Source organism: Sciurus vulgaris (genome assembly GCF_902686455.1).
Source record: "Sciurus vulgaris genome assembly, chromosome: 2".
NCBI lineage: Eukaryota > Metazoa > Chordata > Mammalia > Rodentia > Sciuridae > Sciurus > Sciurus vulgaris.
Window position 1 is genome coordinate 34,608,208 of NC_136462.1, and position 25,120 is coordinate 34,633,327.

General features: G+C 53.0%; 1 protein-coding gene across 3 annotated transcripts in view; it reads left to right on the forward strand.

The window, feature by feature from the left end:
- The window catches only part of ACTN1 (actinin alpha 1), a 92,498-nt gene extending 69,561 nt beyond the window's left edge, over positions 1 to 22,937 (forward strand). The window contains exons 9-22 of one of the 3 annotated variants that reach the window (XM_079129301.1): positions 6,253 to 6,345; positions 7,214 to 7,444; positions 8,893 to 9,040; positions 12,142 to 12,292; positions 12,844 to 12,952; positions 13,412 to 13,552; positions 14,827 to 15,009; positions 15,192 to 15,326; positions 16,438 to 16,617; positions 17,529 to 17,675; positions 18,606 to 18,686; positions 19,141 to 19,206; positions 20,334 to 20,492; positions 22,021 to 22,937. In XM_079129301.1, coding sequence (XP_078985427.1) covers positions 6,253 to 6,345; positions 7,214 to 7,444; positions 8,893 to 9,040; positions 12,142 to 12,292; positions 12,844 to 12,952; positions 13,412 to 13,552; positions 14,827 to 15,009; positions 15,192 to 15,326; positions 16,438 to 16,617; positions 17,529 to 17,675; positions 18,606 to 18,686; positions 19,141 to 19,206; positions 20,334 to 20,492; positions 22,021 to 22,179 — 1,983 coding nt within the window. In that variant the 3' untranslated portion in view covers positions 22,180 to 22,937. The remainder of the gene's footprint in view (positions 1 to 6,252; positions 6,346 to 7,213; positions 7,445 to 8,892; positions 9,041 to 12,141; positions 12,293 to 12,843; positions 12,953 to 13,411; positions 13,553 to 14,826; positions 15,010 to 15,191; positions 15,327 to 16,437; positions 16,618 to 17,528; positions 17,676 to 18,605; positions 18,687 to 19,140; positions 19,207 to 20,333; positions 20,493 to 22,020) is intronic. The other 2 variants (XM_079129303.1, XM_079129302.1) reach the window with 2 other exon arrangements.
- Positions 22,938 to 25,120: the final 2,183 nt, after the last annotated feature.

Consider the following 25,120-nt stretch of genomic DNA (forward strand, 5'->3'; position numbering starts at 1 on the left):
TCCTGGCCTGGGTTTGCTCCGGGAGGCCTCTGGTTAAAGTTCAGTTGTGCAGGCTCCGCACTGCGCAGGGGCATCTCGATGCAAGGGCCCCTGCAGGCACTGAGGATTCGACATTTTCATTACTGAGCTTGGACAGCAGATGTCCCTTCCCCAGGCCTCCCTCGAAGGCCAGACCCCAGAAGCAGCAGTTTCGTCCTGACCACTGAGCCTTTCTGGCTTTGGTCTGTGGGCCCGCCAGGTGCTCTGCATGGCATCTGAGTGACTTGTCTTGAAATGCATGACAGGAGGCCCTTTCCTGCCCTCTGCCCGTCCTTGCTGGCCTCCGACTGCTCATCTCCTCCCGCCCCTTTCTCCTCCCACCTCTGATTTTCTCTTTCTGCTCCTTCCTTCCTTCGCTCTCTGTCCACCATGGCTGTTCAGGTTTGTTCTGTGCTGCTGCTTTCTCCTCTCAACCTCTTCTCCTTCTCTGTGCAGATGTGTAGGCACGCTAAGGCTGGATGGGAAGGCCATGTGACCTAGTGTTTCATGTCACTGCCACACCTTCCCGGGTGCGCAGAAGGTGAGCTCCCCCTCGGCCTCACCCACCCTCCCCCGTCCTCACTGGACACTCGGGCAGCAGGCCCTAGGGCCAAAGGAGGCTACAGAAGCCCCTCCTCCCCGCAGGGGGACAGGATGAACCCTGGTGAGGACACTTGAAGATGCCAGAGGAACCCGGCTTCTGCGTGGCCCCCCACGCCTTTCCCTGTGCACGGAGCCCGTGGCTCACACACATGGGAAGGAAGCTCTGGTCTCAGCTCCTTTCCTGGACCCGGCATCCAGAACCCATATCCCAAGCAGAAATCTCTTAGCTGTACTTTCTGGCTGTGCCCTTAAACACCCAAGACCCCTTTACCTCTGTCTCTCCCTCCTTCTTGCTTAAGCAAGGTCATCTTCTCAAATTCAGCCGGCAGCCAGGGCAGGGAGAAGTCTTCCCCTCTCCTCCCTGGTGTCTGAGCCAGAGCCCTGCCTGATACATCCCAGCCAGGCCTGCCCTGGACAGTTGTGCAGGTTGCACCGTACAGAGGAGTTGCCAGTGTGTGCCATCGACGATGGAGATTTGTATATTTGTTTCTAAAAATTTTCCTGCAGAGGGCAGTAAAAACACCTTCGAACAAAATTAGTGTGACATTTTACAATGCTTTGTAAAAGCAAAATTAGTGCTTTGGGGAGGAGGCAGCCTTCAAAAATAAGACAAAGTAACCAGAGGGGCTAGCAGCAACCCTGTCCCTGTTGCCTAGATGGACGCGGAGACCTCCTCACCCCTGTCGAAGGCAGGTATTGCCCCTTCCAGCCCTCTCTGCCTGACTCCTACTTCTTTTCTTTCTGTCCCACACGCCTCGACTGCTGTCTCGTTGGCTTCTTGACGTGTCGCCCCCACCGCTTAGCCAGGATTCAGACAGCATCTCTGCTTGCTGTGGTCAAGCTCCCAACTGGTGTCCCCAGAGAGAGTGCCTGCCCTGCTCCGGCCAGGCGGACTCTGCTGGGCCTTTCCCTGGGCTCCCTCCTCTTTCTCCTCCTCTCCTCCTTCAGGGATCCTGTCCTGGGCTCCACGCCTGTTGACACAGCCTTACGTCTCTGAAGCCTCTGTGTCCTGGCTGCTGCTGCTCGGGAGGGGCGTGTGGTTGTGCGTGGGGGAGGGAGTGTGCATGTGTGTGCCGTGGGGGGCGAGGGGCGTGGTGTAGGTGTGTGCGCGTTGGGGAGGGTGGAAGCTGCTCTCCCTCCGAGACCCCCTGTACTTCTCGTGCCCTGGTCCCATTTACCCACCTCTGTTGCAACCATTTCATGCTGCTTTTGTTCACATCTGAGGACGAGGTCACAAACTGGGGGTGGTGGTGGGTTGCTCCTCTGGTGCCCTGGGTGCCCCCAGCCACTTCTGAGGACCTGCTTAGAGCTAAGCAGGCAGGGGGTGGGGGTCCTCACCTCTCTTCTGGGGAGGGGCTGCTGGAGGAGGAGGAGCCTTCTCGACTAACTGCCTCACTGCCTCGGGCTGGCACTGACCAGAACTCTTCCACAGCCCATGCCCACCCAGGGCCTCCTTCCTCTCCTGCCTTTCTCTGGCCAAACTGGACGGAGAACTAGAAGGGCAGCAGTCTAATGCATGTGTGCGTTTGCAACACGCATGTGCACCTAGCACGTGTGCCCACACTACCATAGGGTACGCGAGTGTGTTGATCGACTTTCCTGGTTAGATGGGGACCAGCTCCTGCTGGGCAGGTGATTTTGGTGCTAATTCTCTCTTGCTCTCCTCTCACTCTGTGCCACCTATGGGGATTTAGAATGGCTGGAGAGCATCTCAAGGTCTGGTTTACATCGTCTTTGCTTTGAAGTTCATGATCTTTGAGGAACTTGTTTCTGAGGATCAGCCCTTGCAGGAACTTGATCTGATGCAGGTGTTTCAGATGCTTCTTAAGAACAGAGGGATCCCTGGGTTCATCAGGCACTTGCTCCACTATTGGGAACCTTCTCAGGGAAGAACCCCGTTCCCACCCTGGGAAGTCCTGGTCTGTCTGGGAACATCGTGGACATGGGACGCCACCAGGTCATCGCGTCTGAGCAGTGCTCACTCTGCTCCAGATCCAAGCAGGGGAGGCTGGCTGTGGGGCTTTGCCTGAGCAGCAGCACCTGACCTTGGGGAACTCAGGGTGGAATAGGGGTTCCCACTGGGAAGGGGCAAGCAGCTGGTGGAGAAGTGTAGTTGCAGCTTGTCAGGGACAGAAGCTGAGAAAGGAGAGTGAGTTTGCCTTGACTGGCTGCTACACAGCGGGACTCCCGGGGGAGCCAAAGTGCAGCTGGGGAGAGCAGCTCTGCCACCCTCCTGCCACTTCCTCTGTCCCCTGCCCACTCATCTTGGGGCTTCTCCATGCTGGGCTTGGGGCCTTGGCAGCAGGAACAGCAGGTGTGGTTGCTGGCTCAAGACAAGGGGACCCTGGGCATCAGGCAGGTGTGGGAGGAGGGAAAGGGGCAATTCTAGTTTGGAGAATTTTTTGACTAAAAACGTCACTGGTGAGATCCTCATGACATTCATGTGAGCCTGTGGGTTGTGAGTGGCAGAGCCGGGGTGTCACTTGGCCACATTTGGGTGTTCTGTGTCACCTGAGGACATTTCCCTCTCTAACCTATACCTGCCCCAGATAATTTGGTGCTGCCTGTGAAGGGGACCACTGGCTTGGGTTGTGAGGAACTCTGGAGACGAGAGTCCATAATGCTTTAAGACTTAACTCAGATACAAAGCAAGCGTATCGTTGTGTGTTAAGTTGTATAATGATACAGATGGAAGGAAGTAGGTCGCAGAAGGACGTGAAGGTACAAGCTGTGGATCGGGAAACACAAACTCATAGTTGTCTTTTCCCTGACACTCGGGGAGCACCTTGCCTGTTTCTGTATTTTCTCAGCCCATTGCTTATCTGTGCTTACGGCACTTGATCTCATACGAGTTCTGCCCTCATCAGAAAGGCCTGGGCATGCTGGTTCTTTGCTTGGGTTCCAGAGCATCCCATCTCCTCTGGCAGGATCCAACCCGAAGCAGGGACTCACCTGTGTTTTCTTGTGAAGTTACTTCCATTTCTTCAGTTCCCCCAGGGAGTGCGTCTTTCCTCCCTCAGACCTGCTCTCCCTTGGGCTCTGTAACTGATGCAGGTTCTCCCAGATTCCTTGTGTACTGTGGTCTTTCTGGGTGTCTCTCTCCTAAACCCCCATGGAGCGTGGGGTGCTTGCAGCGATGGGGGCAAAAGCTAGAAAGTCTGGGATGACTGAGGTCATGGACAGGAGCGTCCCCACACTCTAGGCCCAGCTGAGCTGGCACTTCCTGGCTGACCTCTTCTTTCCTCTTGGGTGGGAGTTGGTGGTAACTGAGCTGGTCCTCACACGGGGGCCACTGGGAAGCAGTTTAAAGAACGCCCCCAGCAGGCTCCATTGGGCTGTGAGGATTAGCAGGGAGAGTGAGGGAAGCAGAAAGGTTTCTTGTTTTTCTCCAAGAATCAAGTCTGGATTCCAGGTTCCGGCCTCCTGGAGGTTGCCGGCCTGAGAGGTGACCCCGAGATGTTTGCACACAGGCCCTTTACAAAGAAAGTGCCCTTCTGTTCTGTGAGTGGTGCCTCTGTTACTCCCAAAGGCAGGACTGCCGGTGTGTTGGTCATGTTCTCGGTCATCCTTTCCTGCCGAGGCCAGCCTGGGAGGGGCAGGCCAGGGCATGGGCTTGGGAAAGAAGCTGGATCTTTGTGAAAAGTCCCTGGGAGGCCCATGGGAATCTCCCCAGACTTCATCCAGAGGAGCCCCATGTGACCCCGGGGATGGCGAAGCTCTGGAGGCCCACAGACACACCCAAAGTCCCATGAACTCAGACCCCACTCTTTGCATATCCGTTTGATGAATTGACGCATACGTCATAGTTTAGGGCCGTGGAGCCCAGGAGGCAGCAGCAGGGTGTCTGGTGGAGGTGGGCTTCCGTCGTTAGAAATCACAGTTGCGCGGTGCTCGCGGTGCTTGCCGTGCTGGGTGGCCGCCCTGTTCTTTCCTGCTCACAAGGGCGTTTGTGGCAGCGTGTGCTACCCCACCTCCTCACATGCATTTCAGCCTGGGGTAGAACGCCTCCACCCTTCCTGGTGCCTGCCCTCATCCTCAGTGGAGGCGCCCTCAGTGACCTCAGGCGCTTTGCCACCCCCAGCCAGCCTCATGGGCTTGGTTTCCACGACCCTGCTTTCTTTCTGGAACCCCATCTTGTGGACAGGCTCCGGGGGAGGAATTCCCCTCCTCGAGGCCTTTGGGATTCCCCGTTATTACTCAGTAGTTGTCAAGGGGAGTGACATCATTCTGGAATTCCTCTGAGAGATGGCCATGGAAGCTCCAGGACGGGGGCAGGGGATGAGGGCCTCGGATGACGTCTTGCCCCAGTTTCTTCAGACCTGGGACTTGAAGTCCCCATCGAAGGACTCTTCGGCCACCCTCAGACCATCCCCACATTTTCTTCATGAAGTCCCAGCCCCCTCTGACACCTTGCCCTGTAAGCATACAGTCTCTCGATTCTGCAGTCGAAGGGACCTTGGGGATGATCTTTCTGTCCCTAGCTGATGTATACCCCAGCACAGTCACTCGCAAGGCATGTGAGTTGGTGGGCCTACGTCCTATTTGCAAAGTTCTTCACAGAAAAAGCATCTACATCTTCTTCATCATTCCTGCCGATTCCAAGCGTCCTCATCTCATGTTCTTCCTTCGGCCTGGCCTCAGGTGGTCTTGCTGCAGATGAAACCCTTTTCGTCTTGTTCATCAGCCAGATGCGAGGTCGCGTCTTCCTTCCCTGTAAACCAGGGTTCCCTCTCTGCACAGTCCCAGGATGCAGCTCCGTCTTCCCCCAGGCGTTATCTGCACCACCTCGGCTGTCTTCTGTTCTACCCGTGGCCCCCACAGGGCTTTGGGTTCCCTGTCCTTTGGTGTAGAGGCTGAGTGGGTGCAAGCACACAGCTCTGTTCCAAAACCACCCAAGTGAAGTAGATGGAGGAACGTGGGCCTTACTGGTGTTAGGCTGCAGAAGATGTGTCTCCCAGGGGGCTCCAGGCCCGTGTCTCATTACCGTTCTGTCCCCTGTCTTTCCTCTCCAGGCTGAGGCTTGTCTGTGGTCACTGTGTGTTGAGTGCTTAGCTTCCCCAGCGGGGCCTGTGCTGGCTTGATCCTTGGTCCTGCCCTCACTCTGCGGGAGGACCCCTTGGTTTCCTCTCGGGCCCATTGCCTTGGGAGGTGCAGGGATCCTTAGAGCACGTACTGGTTCTCAGCTAGCAGCTTCTCCCAGACTCCCAGATTTGAATTCCCACATCTCCATGATCCTGGCAAATCCAGACTGAGGCCCTGAGCCTTTGCAACCAAGGCCTCCACTTGAAATTCCAGGATGGACAAGCCTTTCTTCACCTCTCCACCTGACCTGAGTGTATTGAGTGTATCTTGTCATTGGATTGGTTTCTTCCCAACATGCATGTTGGGTCCCAGACTCAGGTCCTTCTCCAGGGGCCTGGGTCAGCCACTAAGACCTTTATCCAGGCTCCTGTCACCCACGAGACCTGGCCATGGGTGAAGAAGAGGGAGGAGGGATGTGACTTGAGAACCTTGGAGGCTCCCTTCCGTCCACAGGGAGCTTCAGGTGGAGGAGCTTTGTCGGCCCAGGTGTGTCCAGGTGCCCCTGCTGCTGGGGCTGGCTGCTCATGACTCTCCCTGTCTTGTTGCCAGGCGGAGACAGCTGCCAATCGTATCTGCAAGGTATTGGCCGTCAACCAGGAGAATGAGCAGCTTATGGAAGACTACGAGAAGCTGGCTAGTGATGTGGGTACCCCGTTTTTTTCCTGACTTGGCCCCAGCAAGGTCCTGTGCCTCGTTACCCCGAAGGAAAAGGAGTCCCCAGAACCTATACCTCCAAGTCTATCATGGGGACATAGTCCCCAGGCTGGGTGTCGTCCATGATCCCACCACAGTTAACATGGGGCAGCTTGGGCTCTGCTCTGGTTCTGAGAGGAAGTAGAGAGGTGGCAGGACTTCCGTCCCTGCTCCACTGTTCCAGCCAGGTTGCCGTGGCCAGTCCCATGACCTGGCTGGGCATTGGTGGCCTCCTGCATGTCGTGGGGTGATTACACACTTAAACCCATAGGATTCCTGTGATTATTCAGATGAGTTAATTTGTGGGATGTGCCTGGCACCTTACAGGGTTCCTCATATTTTCCATCATTTCTACTCTTCTTCCGTCTTCTCCACCACCATCGCCTTGACTCAGGAAAAGCAATCCAGATTGTTCCCTGCCTGTGCCCCAGGCAGCTCTCTGCCCTAGAAACCCTTTTGGGTCAGGGACCCACATTCTAAATCCCAGAAAGTCTGGTGGCAAGGACTTCAGGGAGCAGCTGTTAGATCCCCCGTCCATGGCATAGACAGACAAACTGAGGCCCAGTCAGTTAATAGGACTGAGTTCTGGTTCTTCCCCTGCAGGGCGGGTGGGGTGAGTGAAGGAAGCCCCAGGAGCCAGGTTTCATGCAGCCTCTGGTTCTTAGAGGGAACACCCTGGAACCTGGTGTCATGGCCTGGGAATGCCCAAGCATGGCAGTAGGGAAGGATTCTGCCGTCAGGAGAGGCCTTCTTCCCTGTGAAGGGAGGAAACGCTCCCCAGCATCCTCACCCGCTGACCTCCACTGTCTCTCTCCAGCTGCTGGAGTGGATCCGCCGCACCATCCCCTGGCTGGAGAACCGGGTGCCCGAGAACACCATGCATGCCATGCAGCAGAAGCTGGAGGACTTCCGTGACTACCGGCGCCTGCACAAACCGCCCAAGGTGCAGGAGAAGTGCCAGCTGGAGATCAACTTCAACACGCTGCAGACCAAGCTGCGGCTCAGCAACCGGCCCGCCTTCATGCCATCTGAGGGCAGGATGGTCTCGGTGAGCAGCTGGAGCCCCCAGCCTGGCCACCTCCGTCCCTGCTGCTTCTTCAGGACCAGTGCAGCACTGGGGGGGGGGGGGGGGGGGGGGATGATTTTTTACCTACCCACAATGCTCCAAAATCACGGCTCCCCTCTAGATCCCCACCCAAGCTCAGGGGGACAACCCCTTCTCCCCTGACCATCCCAGGTCAGGGTAGGCCCTTCCAGAACCCTGAGCATCTACCCCAGACCTCCCTGGCACCACCAGCCCTCCTCCCCCAAAAATCATCCTTGTAAACAGAACGTCCCTCCAAATGTTGAACCAAGCAACAAGTTAATATTTACTTTCATGGAATTTAAGAACTTTTTAAAAATTATTACTTTACTAAGTAGTAGGTTTTTTTTTTTTTTTTTTTTTTTTTTAGGTTAGGATATTTCAAAGATACAAGTAAGTAAAATACAAAAAATAGAAATTACTCATGGTCTTACTCCCCATTATCAATGTTTATTAAAGATATTGAAAAGAATCCTTTAGTCTTGATATATAAATATAATTCTTAGGTAAATCTTAAAGCCCGCTTTATATAAAAATACTAGCATCAGGAGCTGGGCATGGTGTTGCCTGCCTGTGGATCCCAGCAGCTCGGGAGGTTGAGGCAGGAGGACTACAAGTTTGAGGCCAGCCTTAGGAACTTAGAGACCCTGTCTCAAGGACTGGGATATAGCTCAGTGGTAAAATGCCTCTGGGTTCAATCCTCAATACAAAAAAACAAAAAACACAACTTTGACATGCGCAGTGTGGAAAACTGTAGTCCTCTTTGGAGTTCCAAGTCTGATTCGGTAGCTTCTAGGTGGCCACAGCAGCTGTTGGCCCAATTGGGGTGCTCTTGCAAAGTAGGAAAGGCGCCCCTGGGTGGGACAGATGCAGCCTGGCCCTGGGGGGCAAGGTGGAGAGGAGGGAGCATAGGCCAGGTGTGCTCACCTGGGTGTCCTTGCACTAACAGTAGAGGCGGCCCTGTCTGAAGGTGGGTTTGCACTCAGCTTCTGTCCCTCTCAGAGCCTTGGGCTGTGTCCCTTAGGCTACTGCCTGGAACCCAGAAGCCTGAATCCAGGAATGGGTTGGTGGGGGGGTGGCTCAGGGCCTCCCTGCCTCATTCGTTGTTGTTCTGGTTCCCCGACGCCTCTGTGATTGGCCAAAGTCTTGTGGGAAGCCAGACTGGGCCAGAAGGGCCTTGGACTCTTGTCCTGCAGGGCTTCATACTCAGAAGCCCTGTAACTGGGTGGCTCCTGTGGACCAAGGCCCCACTCCCTGCCCAGGAGGTGGGCTGGGATGGCTGGCTGGGGCGGGTGTGGGGCAGAAATTGGGAAGAGGTTCCTCCCCGAAGGCACAGAGCATCTGTAGATGTCCCAGAGGGCTGCGGTCCAGGCCCAAGCCAGGCCCTGACGCTGTGCCTCCCATCCCCGCAGGACATCAACAATGCCTGGGGCTGCCTGGAGCAGGCAGAGAAGGGCTATGAGGAGTGGCTGCTGAATGAGATCCGGAGGCTGGAGCGGCTAGACCACCTGGCAGAGAAGTTCCGGCAGAAGGCCTCCATTCACGAGGCCTGGACAGATGGTAAGGCCCCCCCAGCCCTCACCTCCCCAGAGGTTCTGGCTTTGCAAGTCTCCCACCTGGCCACCGCCCTGACTCCTTTCTTCTCTTGCTAGTCCTGTCTTATACTAGTTCTCTGGCTCTAGGCAATTTCATTAGCCTTTTGGTTGACTTGGTTTCCTCATCTGTAAAATGGGGATAATAACAGTTCCAACCTCACAGGTCGATGAGCAGTGAATCAATGAGGACATGGGCAGAATTGAGAGGAGATCCCGGCATAGTGCAGTGCTATCTCGATGCTAGTTTAGATCGTGCCTTCATTGCTTCTTCCTCTCCTGAGTCAGTGAGTGGGTTTGAACCCTGACTGTGCCCCTTAGAAGCAGCGTGAGTCGGGGCTGGGGAGATAGCTCACTCGGTAGAGTGCTTGCCTTGCAAGCACAAGGCCTTGGGTTCGATCCCCAGCACCGCAAAAAAAAAAAAAAAAAAAAAAAAAAAAGAAGCAGCGTGAGTTAGAATTGGTGCCTTAACCTTGGGTCTGTCCCCAAATCTGTAAAGTACAGGGGCTGGTATGTCCTCCTATGTCAGCTTCCTTTGCTGCGGTAATGAATCAACACACTCTCGGTGACGTAAAGTAACAGAAATTCATCCTCACGGCTTAGGAATTAATTGAAGTGTCAGCAGGATTGCTTCCTCTGGAGGCTCCAAAGGGGAGAGAATGTTCTGGTGGAGGCCAGGCGTCCCTGGCATCCCTGGCATCCCTGGTCTTGTAGCTGCATCCTCTGGTCCCTGCCTGCATCTTCACATGGCTTCTCTGCTCTGACACTGAATCGCTCCTTTTTCTAGTAAAGACCCTAATTCACTTTAACCTCACCTTACCTTGCTGATGTCTGCATAATCCCTATTTCCAAATAAGGCTGCACTCTTGAGGTTCTAGGTTGACGTGAGGTTAGGAGGGTGACACTAGTCAACCTGGCGCCCCCTCCTAGCGTTGCTGTGAGGCTTGCATCCTAGTTCAGTGCCCAGCAGGTAGCACGCACTCAGCAAAGAGCAGCCCCTGACATTTTTTGCCATCTGTTTCCTTCCCTCTTTCCTGGCCTTGGATCAGGGAACTGGGACCTTTGCCTTAAAACATGTGTGTCCTCCTTACTTGAACCTAGAGGCACGTGGAACCCCTTCTGGAGTCTTCTTATTGGTGGCTGAGGTTAATGCTGCGGAGAGACAGTCGTACCTGGGGGAGCCTTTCCTCAGAACCTTGGCCAGGGAGGAATGGCTGCCAGCCTCCTCAGGCTCTGCCAGCCTTATCAACTGAAGCCCCTGTGGCAGACCTGCTGAGTGACAGCTCAAGGCCCTAAGACTTCCCCTTTCAGCCCTTTTTTGTGCTTCTCAGACTAGAGATGAACAGGGCTACACCCTGTGGCCATTTGGGAGTGGCCCGGCTTGACGTAGGGGCTGGGAGTGTGCTGGACTCAGCTCAGGGGTGTGGGCGTGCCACCCTGTGGGAAGCGCGTGCGGGGTCAGAGTGGGACGGGGTGGTGGAGGCCTGAGCGCACCGAGTCACCCCCTTGTTGCTGGTGTCCTCTCCTGGGCCAAGAAACAGCTCACGGCCATGACACAGGCAAGGCTGGCCCCACTGGCGTGCCAGTACAGCCTCTGGGGAAAGCGGTTTGGTGACCCGCATTCACACCTAATGGTGACTAATTGCAGTCTAACCTGGGACTAAGGTTAGTCTCATTTCTTGAGACTAAGGAATTAACCTTAAGCCTGAGGAAACCGGGCCTCGAGGCTTTTGTGGTGGAACATCTACCCCAGCTCGAGCCTCCCCGGAGTGGTTCCTCATGTGGGGGAGGTGGGAGTGGTACGGGCTGCCCCTGTGGCATGGTTTCTGCATCTGAGGACTCAACCAACTGTGGCTTGGTACGTTGAAAACAAAAAGGAATTTCATGTGTGCTGATCACATACAGGCTATTTTCTTGTCATTAGTCTCCTAATGATACAGCATGGCAACTATTTGCATAGCATTTACATTGTATTAGGTAGTGCAAGCAATCTAGAGATGATTTTATACCAGAGGAGCTGTGTGCCTGTAATCCCAGCTGCTTGGGAGACTGAGGCAGGAGGATCACAAGTTGGAGGCCAGCCTAGGCAATTTAGGGAGACCCTGTCTCAAAATAAAATAATAAAAGGACTGGGGATGTAACTCAGTGGTAGAGGGTTTGTCTAGAGCATGCCCTGGGTCCTGGGCTCAATCCCCAGCACCACCCAAAACAAGAATAAAAATTAAAAAATTAAAGTGTGCAGGATGATGTGTGTAGGTTATATGCAAATACCATACCATTTTATATAAAGCACTTGAGCATCTGCCAGTTTTGGCATCTGCAAGGGATCCTGGAACCAATCCCACCTGGACACTGAGGGACAAGGGTATATGGGACGACTGTGGTGCCAAAGGAGGAATTCTGATCCTGAGCTGCTAAGTATTTTAAAAACAGAAAACAGTCCAGTGTCTTAACATAATGTCCACGTAAGGAAAAACTGAATAGGAGTAGATAAGTAGGCTTATAAGTTGTTCCAGAAAAGCTTCGAAATTGAGCGAGCCTGCTTTCTTAGAAAGAACACTGGGCCCCGGGCCGTGATACACACCTGTAATCCCAGAGGCTTGGGAGGCTGAGGCGGGAGGATCGAGAGTTTAAAGCCAGCCTCAGCAACTTAGTGAGGGTCCAAGCAACTCAGTGAGATCCTGTCTTCAAATAAAATTTGAAAAAGTCCGGGGATGCGGCTCAGTGGTTGGGTGCCCCTGGGTCCAATCCCCAAAAATTAAAAAAGAAGGAAAATCACTGGAAATGGCAACTTCCAGCGGCCCGGCTGACACACTTCCTCTCCTCCCGTCAGTATTACACCCCCGTTGTTCACAAGGTGCCACAGGGGCTACTGTATGTAGGAGCAGTTGTGAACGAGGTCGGGTGTTCTGGCGGCACCTCTGCTTTCGCACACTGCAGACTGCTGTGTGGTGGACACCTCCAGGGGAGTTGTCGGGGCTCAAGGGGCGAATGGCTGGGACCAAGGAGATGCCCCCCACCTCGCTCGCCATCCGGTGCTCAGCCATTCACCCCTCTGTCTCAACCCAGGCAAAGAGGCCATGCTGCGGCAGAAGGATTATGAGACGGCCACCCTGTCTGAGATCAAGGCCCTGCTCAAGAAGCACGAGGCCTTTGAGAGCGACCTGGCTGCCCACCAGGACCGCGTGGAGCAGATAGCGGCCATCGCACAGGAGCTCAAGTAGGCCTGCCCGGCTACCCCCACCCTTTGGTGCCCTGGTACAGGGTTGAGGCTCAGCTTTCTCGCTGCTGCGGAGAGCGGGTGGCTGGGGGAAGTGACGGGGAGTAGAGATGGTCCCCGGGTGCAGGGAGTGGATACAGAAGGCAGGAATGCCTCTCTGGTGGGGAGGGAGCCCTGGACTACTCCCTTCCTGTGAGAGGCCTTTGGCCCTCACCCGTCACTATTATGGGACCAGAGGGTGACCCAACCTCAGTTCTGAGTGCTGAGCTGTCTCCTTGGGCCTTGGTGGCTCCCTGCCATTGGGCATTGGGGTCAAGGATGGCATCACCTCCTGCTTTGGTTGGGATGGGGGCTGCTGGAGAGAAGGACTGGCCTTTGGTCTCCTGCCTCTAGTTTCCTGAGGCCAAGGAAGTAGGAGGGGTACCTGGAAAGTCTGCAGAAGGGAGCACCTCTGACTCTCCCAGCACCACTGGTGCCCCCAATCGCAGGGAGAGGGAGAGCAGGCCCCCAAACTAACCGACGTCACCTGACTTCTCGCCCCTTCCTCCCAGTGAGCTGGACTATTACGACTCGCCCAGTGTCAATGCTCGCTGCCAAAAGATCTGTGACCAGTGGGACAATCTGGGGGCTCTAACTCAGAAGCGGAGGGAAGCTCTAGAGGTGAGGACCTCCGAGGGGGAGCATGGCCCGCGGCTGGGGCGGGCCCCTTCCTCCTCTTCGGTTCTTTTTGCTTTAAACGGCTCTGGTTCCTGGACTTCCTCCAGCCCTGCCTGACTATGGAAAGTTCACGCTGGCCCAGCACTTAGAATTTGCCCTGGTGGAGATGCCTCCTTTCTCACTCCCAGTCGAGTGCCCTGAACAACCCAACCTCGGCCATTTGAGAACTTGCCTGTTTGCAGGTCCAATTCTCTGGGGGCCGGGGCAGGTGATTCCAGTGTGAGGCGGTCCATCCACCTGGCAGAGAACCAGTGCCCCAGGGACAGCCTGTTCTTTTTGCCTGGTTCAGTCCAGTGCTGCTAGACTGGGACCCCTCTCCAGAAAGATCTTGGTGGCACTGGGGGTACTGTGGGTACCACTCTGCTAAACACCATCCCCCCATGCACCCTGTTTGGCACTCAGCGGACAGAAAAGCTGCTGGAGACCATTGACCAGCTGTACTTGGAGTATGCCAAGCGGGCCGCGCCCTTCAACAACTGGATGGAGGGGGCCATGGAGGACCTGCAGGACACCTTCATCGTGCACACCATCGAGGAGATCCAGGTGTGCCCATCCCTCTCCAGAGACCTCTCCCCCAGGTGCTCCTGGCCCACACTCTGTGGGCCCCACTCCCCAGGGCCTGCCCCATAGGATAGACAGAGGAAGAGCATCCCAGGATTTCATGGATTTGAAACCTTTGCACTTTATTTATTTTGACCAGGTAATATGTGTACAGGGTATAACATCCAAAAGTGAAAGCGGTGTTTGATAAGGTCTCCCATTGGTCCCTTATCCCCTAATCCCCCATTTCCCTTCCCCACAGGTAAGCAATATATCTCTGCATATACAGGCAAATAAATTTATTTACATGTTCTTCTGTACATGCCCCCATTTTTGTACATGAAATATAGTTTCTTACCACATATGGTGGTGCACACCTGTAATCGCAGCAACTGGGGAGGCTGAGGCAGGAGGATGGCAAGTTTGAGGCCAGCCTCAGCAACTTAGTGAGAACCTGTCTCAAAATGAAAAAAAAAAAAATACAGGGCTGGAGATATAGCTTAGGGGTAGACCACTCCTGGGATAAATCTCTGGTATCACCAAAAAATAAAAATAAATAAATTTTAAAAAAGTAGCTTCTATTATATTCTTTATCTTGAGCCTTGATTTTTTTAAAATATATTTTTTAGTTATAGGTGGACATGGTAGCTTTATTTCATTTTTATGTGGTGCTGAAGATCGAACCTAGGGCCTCACGTGTGCTAGGCGAGCACTCTACCACTGAGCCATAACCCCAGCCCATGAGCCTTGATTTTTTTTTGGCTGCTGGGGATTGAACCCAGGGCCTTATGCTTACAAGGCAAGCACTCTATCGACTGAGCTATCTCCCCAGCCCGAGCCTTGATTTTTAATATAACATGTATCTTGGAGCTCATTGCATATCCATTAACATCTTCCTCCATCTGCTATATAACTGCAAAGCGTTAGATTCAAAAGGTTTCACAGAGGGAGCCATTGTTGGGGGAGGTCACCTGGAGAGCAGAGCTCAGGGGATCCCCTTGTCCTTGATTTGAGGAGTGGTGAATGCCCCAGGGAGGATAGGCCAGTCTCACCAGTCCCTTGGATGCAGCCGTGGCTTTGGCTCTGCCTTCCCCCTCCTGTTGCCACCTGCCTTCCTGGTTCTCAGCCACAGAAGTGATTTGAGGCCTCCAGGTCTCCATGGCCCTCCTACCTGCCTCTGCCTGGGACCCCTAGGGCTCCCCTTGCTTATCTTGCCCAAGGGAAGCACCAGCCCCTCTGAGTGTCTGTACTGATCCTGCATTCCCATGTCTGTCTAGGGACTGACCACAGCCCACGAACAGTTCAAGGCCACCCTCCCTGATGCCGACAAGGAGCGCCTGGCCATCCTCGGCATCCACAATGAGGTGTCCAAGATCGTCCAGACCTACCATGTCAACATGGCGGGCACCAACCCCTACACAACCATCACGCCTCAGGAGATCAATGGCAAATGGGACCATGTGAGTAGAAGGGCCTGATTGATTGATTTTCATTGATTTTATTTTTTTAATTTTATTTTTTACTGTTACATAGTGAACATTTATTATTTGTCCAAATAGTGAATTTCTGAAACAGTTCAACATCTTCACTGCTGTCATGGTGCTGACCCACCCCTAAAGTCCTGCTATTGTTTCCACCCCAGGTGCGGCAGCTGGTGCCACGGAGGGACCAGGCCCTGACGGAGGAGCATGCCCGCCAGCAGCACAATGAGAGGCTACGCAAGCAGTTTGGGGCCCAGGCCAACGTCATCGGGCCCTGGATCCAGACCAAGATGGAGGTGAGTCCTGTTGTAAGAGACCAGGGGCCTTGCAGCACATCCCTGCCAGCCAGGCTGCCTGCTCTCTCAGGCAGGGCCCACGGAGGGCTGGGGTCTGAGTCCATGATGGATCTGCTGCCTTGCAGAAGAGTGTGGACGCCTGTGCAGGGAAGGCTGCTGGGCTTGATCCCAGTGTCTGGTTCGGGAGCGAGGGCACACTACGGAGCTATGCAGGACAGTCCCATAGGACCGCCAGCTCCTGGAAACCTGAGTCAGCTTTGTCCCATCCGCTTTCCTCTTTGGTTGGGCCTCCCCTTCCTCCATTACTGCTCCCCTGGCAATGGGCTCAATCAAAGAGGATGATTCACCCAGAAAGCAAGCTCAGCTGTCCCTAATGGAGTGTAGAATTTTGGGGGGATTATGTGAGCTAATTAGTGGGGAAGGGGCACCACTTGGCTAGAAGTCTCTGAGCTCCTTGACAGCCGAGACCATGGGAAGTTCACGTTGGTGTGCTGGTGTGCGCATCTTCCCCTCCTCCAGCACATGGTGCTTAGCAAATGCTCAGGAGATATTGGCAGGCCTGAACTGCATGGGCTGAGGGTGCTTTCTCAAACAAGGCCTGCTGATGTGAGGGAAGTCAGGCTCACGTGAGCATTAGGTCTGGTTCCTTGAGGGGGAGGGGAGCTCAGAAGGGCTAGGCAGGCAGTCTAGGAGGCAGAACAGCAGGAGCAGTGGCTGCTGAGGGGACCTGGCTCAGCGGACACAGGGAGGATCCCTGAGATGGACAGTGGCTAACAATGAGGTTTGGGAAGAGGATTTGAATGGCAAGCAAGGTAGTGAACGTTTAGGTCAGCAACTGACGGTGTAACCCCTTCCTGAGGCTGACAGGTACCTGAGAGACGAGAGATTTCATCCAATGATAATGCTTGCTATACAACTTAACGATGCTCTTTCCATGCCAAGGAACACCACACTCAATGTGTCTTAGTGATTACCGGTGCTCATCTCCCTAGGGCTGGGATGGGAACTGAGAATCATCCTGAGAGTTAACCTATGACCTTGGGAGCTTAATCTGCACCCTGTGAGTGCAGAGTGGGGCAGGCTGACAAGATACCTCCTTCTGGATGAGCAGGAGATCGGGAGGATCTCCATTGAGATGCACGGGACCCTGGAGGACCAGCTGAGCCACCTGCGACAATACGAGAAGAGCATTGTCAACTACAAGCCAAAGATTGACCAGCTGGAAGGTGACCACCAGCTGATCCAGGAGGCTCTCATCTTTGACAACAAGCACACCAACTACACCATGGAGGTGGGTGGGCAGGCCTTGCTTCACCTAGGAGCCTCAAGTCTCCTGTTCTCCGTCTGGGCTGGGGTGGGCTGAGGAGCAGTTACCCCTCCCAAGGAATCTGGTCATACTAGCAGAATAAGTGCTCATGTCTCTCTGCCCTTGAAGCTCCCTTCGTTCAATTACAGTGCCTTCTGGATGCCCCAGGGAACTTTTTGGGAATGCACATTTCTGGGCTTCATCTCCAGAATTTGCTTTCTCGAGTTCTGAGGTGGAGCTTGGGCATCTGGGTTTTTAATAAGCACTCCCAGCAGCTCTGATGCTGGTGGACTCCACGCACTGACCTGGGCACTTGCTTCCCAGATGACTGACATTCTGAGAAACGTGTTGTTAGGCCATCTCCTCCTCGTGTGGCCACCACAGAGCGTGCTTACACAAACTAGGATGGCTACACTGTCATGAGGTGGCCACTGGGACCACCATTGTGTATTTGGCCTGTTGTCAACCAAAAGGTCCTCCTGTGGCACTTAATGGCACTTAAGTGTGAAGTGTGTGTGACGTGTGTGTGTTTACGTATGGTGGTGGGTGGGTGTTCAGGGAATCACTCAGTTTAATCTTCCTTATATCAAGTCCACCTTCCTTCCCCAAATGACCCCCATTGGCAAGTGTGGACCCCTGGCTGTCTCGGACAGAGGCCAGCACCCTGCCCCCTTTATTCTCTAGAGTCGTCCGACCTGGCAGGTTGTCCTTGTCTTGGTTCGCCCTCTGGGGATACTGTGACTACAGATAGAAGGCCTATTTGATTGCTTTGGCCATTTTTGCTAGTTGAGAGGAGGAACAGTCATGGGTAGCTTGAGCCTAGGCCTGAGAGGATCTCCCCTGAGAGGCATGGGACCTGGAGCCCCTTTGCTGACAAGCCCCTTGCCCACCCTCAGCATATCCGAGTGGGCTGGGAGCAACTGCTCACCACCATCGCCAGGACCATCAATGAAGTGGAGAACCAGATCCTGACCCGAGATGCTAAGGGCATCAGCCAGGAGCAGATGAATGAGTTCCGGGCCTCTTTCAACCACTTTGACCGGGTGAGAGCCCCACTCTTTGCTCATTTAGAGCTGCCCCCAGCCCCTGACTTAGGGCCCTGGAGGGCACTGCCCAGGGTGTGGGCCACCATGCGGGGCCTGGTACTTGGGCAGGCAAGGAGGAGGGAGAGGGAGGAACCTCCACCAGCATGCCCGGACCTGGCGCCTCACGGAGCCTGCCTTGCCAGGCCTGTCCTGGTGTTCTCCAAGCCTCCCTGCTTTCCTGGAGTGTGCGCTCTTGTCAAGGGGGAGAGAAGACCTTTGACCCCTAGCCCTTGCTCTCTTACCATGAGGAATCAGCCCTTGGCAGCAAGGCTACCAGAGTCTAAAATGAAGGCTTGCTGCCCCTGGCTGTGGGAACTGTCCCTCCCCTCTGCCTCAGGACAGAGAGACTCCTTCCTGCCCCTACCTGCTGCCTTTGGGACCCTCTGCTGGGGATGTCTGAGTCCTCTGTCCTGGGTTTTCATCTCAGTGCCAGGACAGGCTAGGTGTTCAATGGGCTGCCCCTTCCCAGTGCCCTGGGGCTTGGGGGGCGGGGAGCATGGGGTCAGTTGCTGTCCACCACCCTGCCTGCTTCCTGCCCTCCAGCACCTGGGTGGGAGGAGCCTGGGGGTTAGCTGGGTGGCCTGGGGCACTCCTGGGGGAGCTTCTCACTCTCATCCTGCACCCCTCCTGCCCTGCCTCACAGAGCAGGGCTGTGTGTGCGGGGGACAGGGCCCCCTCTGGACCGTCATCCGTGTGTCTAACCTTGTGCACTTTTATCTCCCCTCTCCCCCACCTCTCCACCCTCCACCCTCTCCATCGCATGCCTCTGTCCCCGTGTCTCCCCACACACCACCCTCCCCTGGGGCATGGCCCACCCCCACCCTCACCCTCACGGCCTTCACCTCCCTGGCACCGCATGGCTGGCTGCCTGGCGCACCACGGCCCTAGGATCACTCCGGCACGCTGGGTCCCGAGGAGTTCAAAGCCTGCCTCATCAGCTTGGGCTATGACATTGGCAACGACCCCCAGGTACTCGCCTCCTGCATGGAGCACGCTCAGGGGTGGCCTCTGGGGCGAGAAATAATGCGTTTCTCCTTTTTCTCTTCTCTCTCTGTCTGGATCTCCCTGCCCCCCTTCCCATGGGCCGTGGGCCTCACCCTCTCCTCCTGTCCCTTCCTGCCCTGTGTCGGGCTTCTCCTTCCACTGCTCTGCCCTTGGTTGTCTTTTGTGGGAACCCGCCGGGGCCCGCATCCATTTCTCCTCGCCACTCTTCATTCTGTGGATGGACTTTTGCATCCCTCCCTGCTTTTCTCCTTTATGTGGACATTTTCCCTGGACATGTTCCTCCTCTGTTCCTTCCTGACCCGCAAACCATAAACTCGTCCTCCCCTCCTGCTGTCTGTACCGTCTTCCTGGCCCCTGGCTGGCCCTTCCTTCTCCCACCTGTCTCTGCCTCCTGTATCTTGGTGCCACTGCCCCACAGAAGAAGACAGGCATGATGGACACGGATGATTTCCGCGCCTGCCTTATCTCCATGGGTTACAACATGGTAACGTAAACCCCACCCTCCGTCCGCCAGGCCTCGGCCTGCCCTGGCAGGAGGCAGCCAGCTGGCTGGAGAAGCCAAGTCCTAGCAATACAGGCCTGGGCCCTGAGCCCAGGGCTGCCCTTCTCGGAGGAAGCTCAAATCCCCAGTCCTTGAAAGCAGGGCCCAGCCACGGAGCCTGTGTGGCGGGAGGCCCGGGCCGCCTCACTGCAGTCTCTGCCCTGGCTTGTCTTCTGGTACTTACTAGGGAGACCCACTTTTCACTCCTGTGGAGGACCAGGTTGACCCCAAGGCTGGCAGGAAGGATTGGTGGCTTGGACATTCTGGGTTTGGGGTTGACCCTGCTTCATCACACACGAGTCACGGAGCTTTAGATTTCTTCCTCTGCCCTGATGATGGCTCCATTCAGGCCTGCCACCACTCTGCCATTGCCTCAGGCCCCTCTGTAACCTTCTTGTGTGACCTCCCTTGTCTAGGTTTCTAAGCGGGGCAGGTGCTTCGCTGGGCATTCAGGTGACTCCCGCCCCAGGTGCAAAGTGCAGAGCCCACGGACTTCCCAGCAAGGGGGAGGGTGTGGTTAGAAACCACGACTCCCTGCTCCTCCCTTAGCAGCTTGTAGCCGTAAGGGGAACCCCATGGACTACTATAAGGATGAAATGAAGAACCTAACATACGTGCTATGCGTATGTCTGGCACTTAGGAAATACAGAGTAGTAGGGAGAGAACAGCCTGAGTTCAAATCCCAGCTGCCTACTCACTGGCTATGTGACCTTGGGCAAGTCACTTAGTCTGTACCTCAGAGTTCTCATCTGTACAATGGACATGATAAGATTTTGTATGGTTCTAGTGAGGATTAAATGAATTAAAATATATAAAGCATTCAGAATAGTGCCTGGCATATTGTATATGCTCTATAGAGTTAGCCTTTCTTATTGTCATCATAATAATACCAGCATTATTTTCTCCAGGGGGAGCCCAGATACTTGTAGGGGGCGGGAAGCCCTGAACTGAGTCTCCACTGTTGAGTGTTGAGTCCCTGTCATACTCTGAGCCCCCAGGGGTTTGAGGTTCATCTGATACACTCTCAGCAGGCCATGGGCTAACAGGCCTGGGTTGGCTGTTTCCTCCAGGGAGAGGCAGAATTTGCCCGCATCATGAGCATTGTGGATCCCAACCGCCTGGGGGTAGTAACATTCCAGGCCTTCATCGACTTCATGTCCCGAGAGACGGCTGACACGGATACGGCAGACCAGGTCATGGCTTCCTTCAAGATCCTGGCGGGAGACAAGGTGGGTCTTCTATGGTGTGGGCACCATGCTGAGTGGCAGGCACTGGCTGGATCTGATCTGGAGGGAATGGGGGTAGGATGTGAGTACCTCACTGCCCCTTTCTCCATGGTCCCATTATGTCTCTGGTTGCTTGATTCTCTGCCCATTCCTGCAGTGTCTGGGGTTCAGCAAAGGTGTTCGGATGTGGCATTAGTTTAAAAGGTCCTGTGCTGGGAGCCCTGTGTATCAGTGAGGGATTGCTTCACGCTTGTGATGAAGTGACGGAGGGTGGAAGGCAGTGGAATGGGTTGGGGTATGTGGTTGAACAATGGAAATTCATCTGAGAATCCCTGGGATTTCACCCTTAGGCCCTGCTGGGCACAGGTATAGGTGTGAACATAGGTGTGAAGCAAGATAAGGGGATGGGGTGCAAGAGGGAAGTATGCCTCTCGTTTTTCTATTCTGAGCAGTGGCCTGCTTCAGGTTTCCAAATCTTCTGGGTCCCCTGTCATGTCCACCTAGCAATGGAAAAGTGGCAGGGATGCTGAGGGGCTATCTGTAAGGAGACCGGAGACCCAGTCCAGGTCTTGGCCATCTGAAATGATCATTGTCGAACCCAAAGGTCACTCAGACCCACAACCATCTTTAGCCCAGAGACCTGAAGGATCTGTTGGAGCCACAGATCCCTCAAGTGTTATAGAAAAGACAGCTTCTGAGCAGACCTACCACAGGCAAGCAAGAGGGGCAGGGTGAAGGCAAAAACCCAAGCTGAGACCTGGACAGAGTTTTTAAAAAATATTTTGTTTTAATTGTGGATGGACACAATACTTATATTTTTACGTGGTGCCGAGGATGAAACCCAGTGCCTCATGCGTGCGAGGCAAGCGCACTACCTTTGAGCTACAACCCAGCCCCTAGGCCCACACTTATGAAGATGGGTAAAACAGCCAGACAGGTTTTAAATGCTGTCTGGCAGTGATGCTCAAACTGGATGCTCACCTTAATCTGCTAGAGGGCTCCTTAAAATTACTTTTGTCTCCTTTTGTTTGTTTGTAATTTCCATATTCTAATAGTGCTGGGGTCTCGAACCCTGGTCTCCAGCATTAAAATTACTTCTGGTAGAGACCTCCAGAGGGCCCAACTGAGTGGGTGTGGAGTCCCTCAGGAATCTGTGTTCCACCAGAGTGCCAGATGACATTGCTCCAGTACGCGGTTATTGCAGGCTAGTATGATACATAAGAAGATTATTAGTGGAATTAGTTTGGAAAGAGGCTAAATTAGATATTGAAGTGGAAAATATGAACTGATTTTTAAAATATATTAGGTGTAGATTTATATATACAGACATGTATATGTGTAGATATATGTTTGTATTTATGTGCATAGATCCGAAAGAACTAGGAGGGAGTGGAAATGGGGATGGCCCAGGTTACCCAAGGTCACAGGAAGGTTTACAGCCACAGGGATTTGCGGCCCTGCGGTGCTGTGCCGCACCATACTGCTTTACGGCCAACTGGCTTTGCGGCCTCTGACCACGCTCTCTCTGCAGAACTACATCACAGTGGACGAATTGCGCCGAGAGCTGCCACCCGACCAGGCCGAGTACTGCATCGCACGAATGGCCCCCTACAACGGCCCTGACTCCGTGCCCGGTGCTCTGGACTATATGTCCTTCTCCACGGCCCTGTATGGCGAGAGTGACCTCTAACCCGCCCCGGCCCCCTCGGCTCCTCCGCCGCGCGCACCCTGCCCTGCACCTCCCCTGTCCCCATCTCCTGCCGAGTTTGGTTTCAGCTCTCAGCCTCCAACAGAGCAAGCTGGGACCACACGGCATTGAACCTCCCTGCCCGCGAAGTGACAGTTTACAAAATTATTTTCTGCAAAAAAAAGAAAAAAAAAAAAGTTATGTTTAAAAAGTTAAAAAAAAAAAAACCAAAAAACTACATATTTTATTATAGAAAAAGTATTTTTTTTCTCCACCAGACTTAAATGGAAAAGAGGAAAAATTAACTATTTGCACCAAAATGTTTTTGTTTTGTTGTGACATAGGAAAATAACGAAGCACAAAGTTATATTCCATTCTTTTACTGATTTTTTTTTTTTTTTCTTCTATCTGTTCCATCTGCTGTATTCATTTCTCCAATCTCATGTCCTCTTGGTGGGGGGTGGGGGTAGGGTGTAATCTTGTCCAAGGCACATTGGTGCATGTGTGTTTGCTAGCTCACTTGTCCATGAAAATATTTTATGATATTAAAGAAAATCTTTTGAAATGGCTGTTTTTTAAGGAAGATAATTTATGTGGCTTCTGATTTTTAAATCTCCTCAGAGGTGTGGCAAGCCTCTTTATCAGTGCATACTTTTTTAAAAAGAATTTAATATTGCTATCAAAAATAGAGCAAAACTTGGAGATTATGGACAACTTTGATATTGCTTGGCACAGACCATATTAAAACAACGCTCCCATGATGTCTCTTTTGCCTGCTGTTTTCCAGAAGTATGGGGGTGGTTGGAGATGATGTGGGGTACCTGTGCCCACCTATGATGTGTATTTGACTCTGGTGTGTTCTGTCTTCCTGCACTTCAGTTTCTTCATTTGAAAAGGAAAATGTGGTTTCCTCCCGGAAGTTAAAATTAAGGTCATGAATGCATGGACTCCCAGATGATAAGCCCCAGCTTCGTTTGTTCTCTACAGCCTCATACAGCTCTGTGACATCTGTGACTCCTTTTGTTTTTTCCTACAGGGAAGCTTGAGTTACCTCAGAATTACCCCTTCCTACTCAGATTGTCCCACAAAGGGCTAGGGTGTAGCACAGTGATAGAGGACTTGCTCTACCATGCCCAGAGTTCAATCCTCAGCACACAAAGGCCCATGGGTAGCAGCTGTCTGGCATCACCTGGGAACTTGTTGGAAATGCAGAATCTCAGGCCCCACCCTGGTCATACTCAATCAAAATCTGTATTTTTAACAAGAGCCCCAGATGGTTTGCTCCAGCTTCTCCCATTTTCTTCTGATCCATCTCCTGGCTGGGTGTGATAGCACAGGCCTGTAATCCCAGCACCTCAGGAGGCTGAAGCAGTAGGATTGCAAATTCAAAGCCAGCCTCAGCAACTTAGCGAAACCCTGTCTCAAAAAAAATAAAAATGAAAAAGTTCTGAGGATGTGGCTCAGTGGCTAAAGCACCCTTGGGTACCAAAAAAAATAAAAATAAAAAAAAAATAATAAAATAGATCAGTTAACCCCATTTGCAAACCTCATTAAATTCCTTTAAACATTTCAAACCATATTTACATGTCTTAATAATTCTCCCTCCAGGACATCAAACTCACCACTTGGGCATATTCAGATCCAAGTAGTGAAGTCTTGCTCAGCACAGTGTAATTGAAAATGTTATCAATGTAGTAAATCAAGTCCCTTTGAGCAAGCTAATGCCATTTACTAACGATCAATTCCCTTACACCTCCAAAATTAAAATCACATGTCGTTTTCCAGTTATATACTTCAGACTAAAACCACAAAGTTAATACATACCAGATTCTGTTAGGTGTTCAGGCATCCTAAATTAAACTATAGGTTGTCATTAACACTGCTAAAATGTTAGTACTAAGAATTTGATTTACTTTATCCACTTATTTATTTTTTAATAGATTTAAAATCCCTTACTAGTTGACTGGCTTTGGGGATCAAAGGTTCAGAATGGTGGTCTCTTATCACATGGAGATGGTAAACCATGACAAATTGAGGTGCCTGCACTTCCAGGGTGATTCCACCCAATAGACACTCTTCTCTGAAACGGGTCCCCAAGCCCATGCCTTTCATGGGACTTACATTACTTACCCCTGGACGTCCTTTGTATATCACACTTGCCCCTTTTTTAAGGTCACTGTTCCAGCTTACTTTAAATGATTGGGTAGATGGAATTTGCTACTCTGACCAAGGTGAAAATTAATTGTTCCTGTGGTCATGAGATGGGTTCACTGCCTCTCTCCCTGACTATGTTGGCCGTGCCTTTATTTTGTATTATAATCTGTCACTATACCTCTCTAGGACTTTGTTGACATCCTCATGAAGGGCAATCTATGAAAACAGTTCCTCCTTGGACTACCAATCTGTTAGCAAGACCTGAATGACTGTAGTGAGTACTTAGCCCGTCTCGTGTCCTCAGTTGCTGACCAGGTCAGAGCTGTCTTTGGGCACATGATTATAGGTATTAGTCAGCTTTCCATTGTGTGACAGAATTCCTGGGGTAGTTTATTAGGAGGAAAGATCCACTTTGGCTCATGATTTCAGAGGTTTCAGTTCATAGTTGCATGGCATATTGCCTTTGGGTCTGTAGGGGGCAGTATGTAAGGTAGAGAGTGCGTGGTGAAGGTCTGTTTACCTCACAGTGCCAGGGCGCAGAGGGGTAAGGGCCTCCATGCCAGTATCCCCTTTAAGAGCACGCCTCCAGTGACCTAAGTTCCTTCCACCAGGTCTTACTTCCTAAAGGCTCCACCACCTCCCCGTGGTGCCACAGGCTGACAACCAAGCCGTCAATACATGGGCCTTTGGAGAACATTTCATATCCAAAACATGACACTAAGATTGAGACTAGATTAGATTTCCTGAGGGGGTGAGGAGAGACTGGAGGCTTGGCCAGTTCTTTGCCTGT